General features: G+C 36.5%; 1 protein-coding gene across 1 annotated transcript; it reads left to right on the top strand.

Annotated features, from left to right (window-relative positions):
- The first annotated feature begins 1,948 nt into the window (after positions 1 to 1,948).
- On the top strand, positions 1,949 to 9,811 carry LOC101175417 (sodium/glucose cotransporter 1). The gene is made up of 15 exons (XM_004074819.5): positions 1,949 to 2,158; positions 2,738 to 2,809; positions 3,039 to 3,143; positions 3,242 to 3,301; positions 3,377 to 3,481; positions 3,562 to 3,667; positions 4,054 to 4,134; positions 4,221 to 4,429; positions 5,070 to 5,205; positions 5,334 to 5,441; positions 5,525 to 5,675; positions 5,771 to 5,939; positions 7,428 to 7,643; positions 8,256 to 8,364; positions 8,450 to 9,811. The coding sequence occupies exons 1-15, from the start codon at positions 2,015 to 2,017 to the stop codon at positions 8,662 to 8,664; spliced, it is 1,986 nt and encodes a 661-aa protein (XP_004074867.1). The 5' UTR covers positions 1,949 to 2,014; the 3' UTR covers positions 8,665 to 9,811.
- The last annotated feature ends 1,564 nt before the right edge of the window (positions 9,812 to 11,375 follow it).

Raw genomic sequence — 11,375 nt, 5'->3', positions numbered from 1 at the left:
GACTATAGAACTAAAGTTTCACTAAAGGAATTTGTGTGTTGCAATGCCCTCTGGGAAAAATAAAAAGATAATGGAAAGCAGCAGGCATTATGATAGGTGGATTTTTCTAAGGAGGCATAGTCTCTTTGATTTTCCTATATACTTTAGTTTCTTTTCTTTTCTTTTTATTTGGCCGGACAACAAATAATAGAGATTGTGCATCTTTGATTTGATTTGAAATGGTTTATTTCAAGCAATAAAAGCAAGAATAATGCACAAAACAATACAATCAGCAGTTATACATTCACACAAAGACCTATCAAACTTAGGATAATTTGACATTAAATTAAAGATTGCTTGAAAGGGAGGGGAAGGAAGCAAATTTATATAATCCCAACCCCTTTTCTACCGTAACCATTTTCATTACATGATTCATCATTACCGGGTTCATAACCTTTTATCAGATATCTATGTCTTATGAAGACAGTTTCAAGTCTTTAAGAATACTTAAGTATCAATAAGTCACATGACTAAGATGAAGTACTTAATAATTATGTAAAAAAAGACAAAACTCTTAGAATTCAACATAGCACATGCAGATCGATTATCAAAAATATTTGCAGATAATTCTTTTCATTAGAACAATCATGATTATAGTTAGACATAACAATATTTCTTAAGTCATCATAGCATATGCAGATCAAGTATCAAAAGTTAAAAACATGTGCAGATTATTTTTATTTGAAAAATCTTCAGTCACATAAACCAGCAGTAGATTACCTTCCATTTTAGCCTCATTTGAAAAATAAAATACACAAAAGATATGTATAAAAAATATAATATCCAGTGACTTGTTTTGGAAAACAGTTAAGAAATTTTAATTTTTTTTAACAAGTTTCCAAATTTTTCAAAGTACATTTTGTTTAAAAAATAAAACTATAAGATAACAGAATTTGGAGCAAAGGAGTCCCTTTTCCAGATCAGAAAAGTCATATTTTGCACTGTCATAATTAAAGTTTACCTACCTTAAAACTATTATGCAGGAATAAAATACTTAAACGTTTTTTTCCAGGAGAGAAATTTTGGCACGACTTTAAGCTACATAATAAAACCATGTACCAGGAGCAATATGCTCTACAGGGCAAAGGGCAGATATCTGGCTTTGATAAATAGATTATTTTGTATATTCTGGTGAGTAATATGTTTTATGCATGGTTATGTTTTCCTTTCTTCTCCGTACGAGCGTTTTTAGAAGCCTTCAAGGCCAAGATTGCATTGAAGAAGTTGCTTTTAAAGTTAAACCTGGCTAATAAAAGACATTAGCGAAGTAAAGAATGAAAATACAACTCTTCTAAAAACCCTTCTTGCCACTTAGGCTACAGAGGGATGATCTGGGCTTGTCTGCAGAAGTCAAACCTTGGCGAGCTGCAATCATTTGGTGGACTATTACCTTCTTTAAAGTTTTACTAGTCTCTTTCACACCTCTAGCATTTGAGCAGATCTATGAAAGAGATGAATCTTAATGAGACTTGATTGAGTCAAAGTCCAGACTTTACCTAACTGCGAATAATAGGCCAAAAATCTGTCTTAGACATTCCAGTGGGATAATGTATCTCTTACATAAAGTGTTGCTTGTCTCCTTTTATATAGATGTGAGCACCAGATAAGCTAAAAGAAAAGTAAAAAAACAAAACAAAGTAAACACAGACCACTACCAAAGGAAGTGTGGTTAACTTCTGGCATTTCCTTGTATGTTGATGATTAAAATCCCTTTTTTTGCTATTGTTAAAAAGTGGCAACATTTTGAATCATTTACGGTATTTCAAATGAGCTTGTAAGCCTATCAGCAAGATTCTCTACTGCTGAAAAGTGAGATAGATAACACACATTTACAACCTCACCCCCACCTTCCACAGCTAAACACGTACCTGTGACGGGACACACCCACACCAAAGGTATAAAGGTAACTCACAATGCAGATACTTCAGTCACAGCCTGACTCCTGCAACAGTCCTGCTGTTTTCGTGTTGGCAAGATGTCTCGTGATTATTTTGGATTCTCTTTTATAACGAGAAGTGCAAGAAATGCGAGCAATGGAAACACGGTGGCTCTTAACAACCCTGCAGACATTTCTGTTATTGTAATCTACTTTGTGGTTGTCTTAGCTGTGGGAGTATGGGTAAGTTTTTTCTTTTTTCTTTTTTACATCAACTTATTAAATTTAAATCTTAAATAATTAGTAACAAGGACTATATTTTTTGAAGGACATTTTCAAACTTGCTTTTGGCATACTTTCACACGATGAACAGTCCTTAGAAGCCATTACAAAAGTACTTTTGCAAAGTTTTACAAAATGCAAAGTGTTAAGATTCTTGTGAAGTTTAATTAGTTTAAAAAAAATAAGAAGATACCTTGATAACTTAATAGACTAATAACTCATAGATTTTTGACCTAATTTAGATCCTTCTTGATAATCACCTTCTAACTTAGTTTGACATTTTTGTGATTACAATTGCATTCAGACTCTAAATGATCCCTTAGGTATGAACGTGATTGTGTGTGGTTGTGCGTCTCTGTGTGCCATCTGAGCTGGATCTGTAAACGGTGCAGGGTGTATCTACCAGACAGTAGCTGGGATAGGCTCCAGCAACCCCATGACCCCAATTGTATTAATGCATGGATGCATGGATGGACGGACGGATGAATGGAATTAGATTCTATGCTACACCAACTTAAACACAATCTTGTCCTGTTGCAGGCTATGGTACGGACCAATCGCTCCACCGTGGGTGGCTTTTTCCTCGCAGGAAGGAGTATGGTATGGTGGCCGGTGAGTTCAAATCCAATTGGTCAATGTTTTGGAATTTAAAAAGTTTAAATTGTTGTGTAACATAGTTTTTGCTTGCAATTTGTCCATGAGTGAGTGTATTCATCAACAGTGTGTATAAAAGAGAAAAGAAGAGCTTTACTATTCAGTGTAAAATTGATTTCTGCATGGTTTCTATCAACAGTTTTAAAAAAGCTCATATGAAAGGTAAATTTACTTGTGATTTCTACAGATCGGAGCGTCACTGTTTGCTAGCAACATAGGCAGTGGCCACTTTGTGGGCATTGCCGGCACTGCCGCAGCAGCAGGAATAGCCACTGGAGGATTTGAATGGAATGTGCGTACACAATATCAACTAATGAAATAGTAAGGAAAAACAATTTTTAATGGACCTGAACACTTTTTATTAATTTTCGCTATGTTATAATGTTTCAGGCCCTCATTGTTGTAGTTATCCTTGGATGGCTCTTTGTGCCAATCTACATCAAAGCTGGGGTAAATAAAAGCTATGTCACGTTAAAGCATATTATTGAGCTGGTACTGTTAATTTTAAAAAATGGTGGTGTCTAGGTGGTTACCATGCCTGAGTACCTGAAGAAAAGGTTTGGAGGATCTCGCATTCGCATCTATCTGTCCATACTCTCCCTGATTCTTTATGTCTTCACCAAAATCTCAGTAAGTTGCCTGATAGTTGCACTATGTACCAGTGTGAAGTGCCATTGATAAAACAAATGGATCTTTCACTTTTTTTTCAGGCTGACATGTTTTCTGGAGCCATTTTCATCAACCAAGCTCTTGGGTTGAACATCTACGTTGCAGTTATTGCACTCCTACTGATCACTGCAATATACACTGTCACAGGTCTGCCTAAAGAGGAACCCCCTTTCTTTTTTTCCTTATGACATTTTCTTTTAAACTAAAGGTACAGAGAAATCTTATCTTTGCATGCAGCACTAAAACGGAGGGTAAAGTCTTCTAATTGCAATGTGATTTGGCGTGATGTAGATACACACCCACATCCACAACCTCTGTTTTTCCTGGATGGTTTATCAGTAGTGTGTTATTGTGGTTAATTACCCATGGACTATGATAAGCATGTAATGGCCCTCTGTGATGCTCTGCAACTGACGTAGCTGACGTTTTACAAGAAGAGCAGTAAAGCACTTACATAAGGACTTGTTTTCCTCATGTTCAGCAAGTGAAAGAAAGTGGAATGAAGAGTATTAACATCCTATTTTGTGTTTCAGGTGGTCTAGCTGCAGTGATATACACAGACACATTGCAAACGATCATTATGGTAGTCGGATCGTTCATTCTTATGGGCTTTGGTAATTAAAAAAGAGTTTATTTTCTACATTTTTTCCAGATTTTGTCCATCCAAATCTAAGATATCCTAATCTCTACTCATCTACAGCTTTCAATGAAGTGGGAGGCTATGAAAATTTTGAAAGGCTCTACATGCAGGCCGTCCCCTCAATCACAGGAAACATCAGTGCTGAGTGTTACAAGCCTCGACCGGACTCCTTCCACATTTTCAGGGATGCAATAACAGGAGATCTGCCATGGCCAGGCCTGGTGTTTGGACTCACCATCCAGGCCACTTGGTACTGGTGCACTGATCAGGTCAGCAAAGCAAATGACTGCTATGTTTGCAAGGACACTTTACATCTCAGCTGATGCAGTAACAGCTTTTAATGTGTACCATTGGCAACCTATGGTCATAAACACAGAACAAACCAATTGATTTCTTTACACTTGTAAACACTTTAATGCTCTTTTATCTTTGGGAGGAAAGCATGGCTTTCAAGAGTGGCAGTGTTGAAAAATGTAACACAACGACAGCATATGTGGTAGTGTTAGATTAAATGCTTATCCAAAACAATGTTTCGACATTGTTAGGACAACCAATCTGTAATTTCAATAAAACCTGTTGGCATGCACCCACTTTCATCCCCTAAGGTTCTTTGGGTAGTTATTTAGACAGTTTACCCAAAGAGAGTTAGGTTTTGGTTTATATCCTTTTTTTAGGTAAGACCGCGGTTGGGTATCTGCTTTTGCAGATGCTCCACCAATGCCACCTGATAAATTTCATATTCTACCCTGTCCAATTACCTGCACATTTTAAGTCAGATTAGATGTAGGACAAACAAAAAATTAACTTAACATTCACACATTTTAGCATGCTTTTACCCAAAGAAATTATATAACAAGACTTTCATTGGTACTAATGCATATGCACAAATACATAAATCTTTCTCACCAGGTGATTGTTCAGCGTTGCCTGTCTGCCAAGAGTCTTTCTCATGTAAAAGGAGGTTGCATCTTGTGTGGCTACTTGAAACTGCTGCCGATGTTTCTTATGGTTTTTCCTGGAATGATCAGCAGAATTCTCTATCCTGGTGAGTATCGTAGTGACATTTGCATCGGCTTAATTATTTGTATTAAGACAGCAGCTAATTAGCTTATTTTGCCTTTTAAAATCTTTAAAAGGGAGAGGAGTTTATAATATTTTGCTAACTTTTTTCAGATGTGGTGGCATGTGTGGACCCAGATGAATGTAAATCATTCTGTGACTCTGGTGTCGGATGCAGCAACATTGCCTATCCCAAATTAGTGGTGGATCTAATGCCCAATGGTGGGTTTTAAGGACTTTCATGCTTTTACTAAATCCTTTAAGAGCATTCTATAATGCTCTAAATTTAATGGTATCTCTCCTAGGTTTGCGCGGTCTCATGCTTTCTGTGATGCTGGCGTCTCTGATGAGCTCCCTTACCTCCATCTTCAACAGTGCTAGCACTCTCTTCACAATGGATATCTACACCAAGATCCGCCCCAGAGCCAAAGAACGGGAGCTCATGATTGCTGGCAGGCAAAGCACATTTCTTATTCTTAAATTTACTTCGACATAGTTTTGTTAAAAAAGTTGACAACAAGTGTAACGCTGTATTTTTAATCTGCTTACAGAGTGTTCATTTTGGGTTTGATTGGTGTGAGCATTGCATGGATCCCTATTGTCCAGACAGCTCAAAGTGGTCAGCTTTTTGACTACATCCAGTCTATCACCAGCTACCTTGCTCCACCCGTTGCAGCCGTCTTCATGCTCGCCATCTTTTACAAACGTGTCAATGAGCCTGTAAGCTGCATCCTAAAATCCAGTAATTTTTTTGTGAAATCATGGTCGTATCCCATTGGGATGCTCTTCATTAAGAAGTGTTTTGTTTGTCATTTTACATTTGGCTTCATTGAACAGAAACGTTATTTTAAACAAAGCATTTTGGAAAGATCTTTTTGTATTTAGTTTAAGAAAAATAATAACCCTTTGAGTGGCCATCAAAACAATAGTTTAGATGATTTCTGTTGAGTTATTTATACAAAGAAATGTTTACAGTTGGAGTCACGCTGTCAATTTTTTATTTAAACATCCATGATGAAGCAATTTTATTCCTCAGTCATTGTTTGTATTAATTCTGGAACAAATATTGATAGTTTGTCCAAGAAAACATTTCAGAAGCATCTCATGATGCATTTTATATTAGTTTGAGAAGACTGAAACCCTTTTTTATTAGTATTCTAAAGCCACCATTTGGGCAACAAGGCTTTGTATCTGGTACCTAGGTGGCATAAGGGATATCCATCAATCCTGTTTGTGATTAAAAAAGCGTAACATGTCCAGTACTTATACATTTGAAATCCAACAAATTAAGAGTGTATTCAGACTGGACACATTTGGTTCACTCAAAGTGAACCAGAGTTTGTTTCCCCGATAATCCAGAACACATTTTCCATCTGAATGCACCCATGCGGACCCTGGTCCAGGACCAGGAACTGCTCTCTGACCCATTTTTCGAATTTGCCTCTGTTAGTTTTTAATTGGGCTGAGTTTTGGTTCACTCTGAATATCCTCAATCTGATTAGGCTCCGTGCTCGGAGTGGATCAACTGGACCAAAAAGGCCACCATAGCCGAGCATTACGGGAGGTAAATGCAGTAGCGGAGCAACAATAAGGCAGAGCAACTCATTGAAAATTGGTCGGACGAATGTAGGCTCATTAAAACAACTTTTAACGGGATTGCTTCTCACTGTTTTCCCAACAATCTATATGTCAAAAACACTTATCGGTGTACCTTCTTAGCTGTTGCTTCCTCAGTAACCACCTTACGACGTGTCTCAGGCATACCAAAGTAGCAAGAAAGAGGTGTTGTACCTGACGTTGATATAGAAATTGAAAATTGGACAGCCAAATACAAAGTTTGAATAATTGAACAATCCCAACAAGGATTAAGTTTAGGACTTTCATTATTAATTCTCTCGTTGCTTTGCCCCATCCTTGTATTTCGTGGCCAAATGCTGAAGAGACTTAAGTCACATGGTTTTGTTCATAAACTTTAGTCCGGAACAGAAATCTCTGGTAAACGCTAGTCGGAATACAGACCAAATGCAAGGGTCAGGACTCGATCCGGCCCAAATTTACCGAACTAGGTCCGGGACAACAGGCTTTTCCAGTGTGAATACGCTCTTAAACACGTGTTTTTCAAAATTTGCATCCATTGCAGAGTTTTAAGCCATTAATTTATCAGTGTTGCTTCAGCTTACTCTAATTAAATTTCTTTCTTAATCCTAGGGTGCCTTCTATGGACTCATAATTGGTCTACCAATAGGCCTGTCCAGGATGATTGCTGAGTTTGTGTACGGAACGGGTAGCTGTGCTAGCCCCAGTGACTGTCCGACAATTATTTGCGGAGTGCACTACCTCTACTTCGGCATCATCCTGTTTGTGTTGTCCTGTATCATCATCATTGGAATATCCCTAATGACCAAACCCATTGAAGACAAACATGTAAGTGTTCTCTCCAAGACAAACTTGAATAAATCATTGACTTTTCTTCCATGTGTACTGTCCAGCAGAGCAAATAGAACAAATAGACACAAGCTGAAAGTCTTGTATTGGACAGATCTTGTTGTTAAAATTGGGGTTATGTTTTTTATTCCTTGTGCAAACCTTGTTTTTCCTTGTATAAACCAATTCTCTTCTTAAATCTATATTTATTTATTTTTTAAATTATTAGTTTACTATTGCTATTTGAAGTTAAACTATGATTAATTATTATGAATAAAAACAGTCTTTATGAAGGATGGAAAAGAGAGAGAATGAGAAAGATACAGGAAGAAGAGTTAAGAAAACATAAGTAGGAAAAAAAGGAGCAGGTGTAGAGGGTAGGAGGTGGGGGATACAGACTACAAAAAAACAAAAATAGCAAAGGTGAGAGGAGAGAAAGCAGAACAAGTAATTGAAAGTTGCTTGGGGGTTGACGCTGTCAATATTTCAATTTTTTTCAGAAGTGGATCTTTGTGCTCAGCCACACACATCCATGCGAACAAAATAGGCATGCATATACCCCTTCATTTTCAAATGACTTTTTTCATTTAAAAGTTTGTGTTGTTTCCCCAGCTTTATCGACTTTGCTTTAGTCTGAGGAATCGTACTGAGGAAAGAGTGGACCTCGAACAAGATGACTGGGTTGGTGGTGATGATGACAATGAAAGCATAGATGATAAAGGTAATGGGCAAAAAGCTACGGTTCAAGGATGTCTTCAAACTTATGCAAAGGCTGCAAACAAATATTTGATTTGCTCGTATTATAGATTCTCACAAAGAACCGGGCGCCTGCAAAAAAGCACTCATGTGTTTCTGTGGCCTGGAGGACAACAAGGCCCCAAAACTGAGTGCAGAAGAAGAAGCAGAACTGAAGAGGAAACTCACAGATACCACAGAGGTACCTCTATGGAAGAACGTCGTGAACGCCAATGCCGTCATCCTTTTATGTGTGGCTGTATTTTTCCATGGTTTTTTTGCTTAGAGGAACCAAAGGGGACTTTAATTGCCAAACTGGATGCAGCAAGTTATTGTTTTTGTCACAAACTTTTATACGGAACCATGACATACTGCAACAAAAACCCTTTAAAAGAAGACAGAGTAGTTCCCTTTTTTTTCCATTATTTTTTTGTGTAATGACCGATGATCTCATCCAGGACATAATGTTTGTTTTTCTTGAATAGTTTGCTTTTCTAGTTAACTTTTCCTTGTATTTGTCAAAAAGTAAACTATGCTGTAATATATTAACACATCTACTTTGCTTAAATACACAGACAGTATTCACATACATATTACGAATGTGCAGATTAAATGTGACAATCCCTCTCAAATTTATTAGCCAGTTTTTTTTCTTTCTGTGTACTTGTTGTTCTACTTCCTTGATGTTTTTTCGTATATCTGTAGAACTACTGGCAGAGTGTGATAGTAAGTTTGTTTTCCCCCCGAAATGTGCACTTTTGCAATGAAAAACTGAAAAACAAATAATGTTTTTCAATTTTAGTAATGGATATGTACATTTATGACGAGGACAATACACCCTGGAACTCAGCTCAACAGCTAAGCAGAAGCTCTTCTAACAGCGAAATATAAAAGCTTTTTTAATAGTGTCATAAACTGCTCAGTTTACATGACAAAAATTAACCTGGGATGTTATGTTTAGTCATGAAAAAACGGAGGATTGAGATAACCAAGAATGCCCGTAAAATATGTATAATATGTAACTGATGAAGGACGAGGGAGAGGGTTGTAAATCCCCTCTCAATCTCTCTGCTTGCTACATCATTCCTCTTCAGCTGGGATTTCTTATTATTATTATTATTCATGCTCAAAGTCCATCAGTTCTGTAACTTTTACATCAATTCCTGCAAGTGTACGTGTTAATGAATAAGACACCACCAGAAGGAAAAATTTTACATTTCTCAAAAAAAAAAAAAAAAAAAATCCCATTTCTTCTTCCGTCCAGTTGTTCATTCCTTTTTACTTTTTGTATTAAAAGTGATGGATATGTACATTTTCTGTAAGATACTGACTTTATTCTATTAACCTTCACATATTTTCCCATTCACATGTACTTATGTAAATCACATGTACTTGTTAAATAAATGCTGAACAAGCTGTGACTCATCCTAGAACAGATAGAGTTTTATTTCAGTTTTATGCCTATGCAATCACTGATAATCACTGATTATATGGCCCACAGAAGTTTGTCACTGTTGAATGTTCCTTGATTTCTGACCAGGTTATCGGATAATGATTCCTCCAGTTTTTATCTTTTCATTCCCATCTCATTATGTAGCAGCTATAAATAACTTTACATCTGATTGACTTGTACTGGCCATTCGTAAGCTGCAGTTTCACTAAGCTTAAATAAAACATGTAAGGATCAAAGTTTTCATTGGGAATAATTGGTATTAAGGTGCAAACCATGAAAATGTTATTTCTTGTTAAACCGTAGAACACTTTAGTTATGAAAAAAGTTAAACCATCATTTTTGCCGGGTAATTTTTACCCGATATAATATACCCAAGACAAAGTACTTGTCATAAAAAATAGATCAAAACATGACAACACATGATAAATTAGAATGGTTTTCTTTAATTTTCAACCGTGGTATGTGTAACAAAATGAAAAAGAAAAACATATGAAGTTCCTAAAAACATGCTAAAGAATTACTGAAAAAAATAATAAATGATACTAGAAAACTTTGTCTTTGGTCCATCCATGTCTGGGACATGTGAGACTTCCCTGGTGAAGCTACAGACTCCCTGACACGCGACATATTAAAATTAATGTAAAAAGTTTTGCTCGGGGGAAAATCACCCGGCGATTGTGCTCTAGGGTAAAAGAGTAGAAGCAAAACACAGTGATATTTTGTTTTTAAATCCAATACATTTTGGAGTTAAGTCAATTGAGCATTTTTCCTTAGATTATGAGGTCCCAATGTGCAACAAAGTCAAGATGCTTTACAGAATGTATTTTTAATAATGTACATGATGCACCTTAAAAACTATTTTTTAGCTCAGATTTGTAGAATGAATCTTAGATTTAATTGTATTTTTACTCTGAGTCAGTGGCGAAGCTTAAATATTAAATATTTTATATGGGGGATGTGGGGGGGGGGGGGGGGGGGTAGTGGAAGACTGTGGAAAGGTGGCAAATCAGAACAGCTGAGTACAAATTGAAGGATCCAAATATGAGTTTCAAACAGTTTTATTAATGTTATTAGTGTTAAAACGATAGTTTCTTTACCCGATTTGCTACGTAAAGCTGTACCCAAAACATTTTTTAAACTTCAATATTAATTTCCCTGATCAAGAATAATGAGAAACATAACTATTTAAGGCCAAAAAATAACTCATCTTTAAGAGAGTTTGAGCTTGTTGTGTTGTGTTACAAAGCATTTTATGAAGATAGCTAAATCCCTTGCACTTTTTACAACACTGAGAAGGGCTAAATTTATCAGGCCGGTTGAGCGCAAGTTAATTTTTTTTATAAGTTCTAAAATTAAACCATATGAGGTAATCAAGATTTTATTTAAAAATATTGTTTTTGCTATTATTGCAACTATTTCTCAATCTTTATCGACACTGATAAAGATTAGAGAGGGGCACGTTTTTGCTGGAGGGGCTGCTGCCCCCCTTTGCTCCCCCAGTAGCTCCGCCTCTGCTCAGCATGTTCAAAAACTTTCTATAACAA

Source organism: Oryzias latipes, chromosome 12, assembly GCF_053564925.1.
Source record: "Oryzias latipes strain Hd-rR chromosome 12, Olatipes_Hd-rR_3.1".
In the NCBI taxonomy this organism is placed as follows: domain Eukaryota; kingdom Metazoa; phylum Chordata; class Actinopteri; order Beloniformes; family Adrianichthyidae; genus Oryzias; species Oryzias latipes.
Note: the sequence above shows the minus strand (reverse complement) of the source record. Positions and strands in the feature narration are given on the sequence as shown.

What these genes read in the sequence shown, in the direction of transcription:
- LOC101175417 (XM_004074819.5), top strand. Translation starts at nt 2,015, where the DNA reads ATGTCTCGTGATTATTTTGGATTCTCTTTTATAACGAGAAGTGCAAGA. An exon ending in GGAGTATGGTATGGTGGCCG is followed by an intron (nt 2,810 to 3,038) that starts GTGAGTTCAAAT and finishes TGATTTCTACAG; the next exon opens with ATCGGAGCGTCACTGTTTGC. An exon ending in CTGGAGGATTTGAATGGAAT is followed by an intron (nt 3,144 to 3,241) that starts GTGCGTACACAA and finishes ATAATGTTTCAG; the next exon opens with GCCCTCATTGTTGTAGTTAT.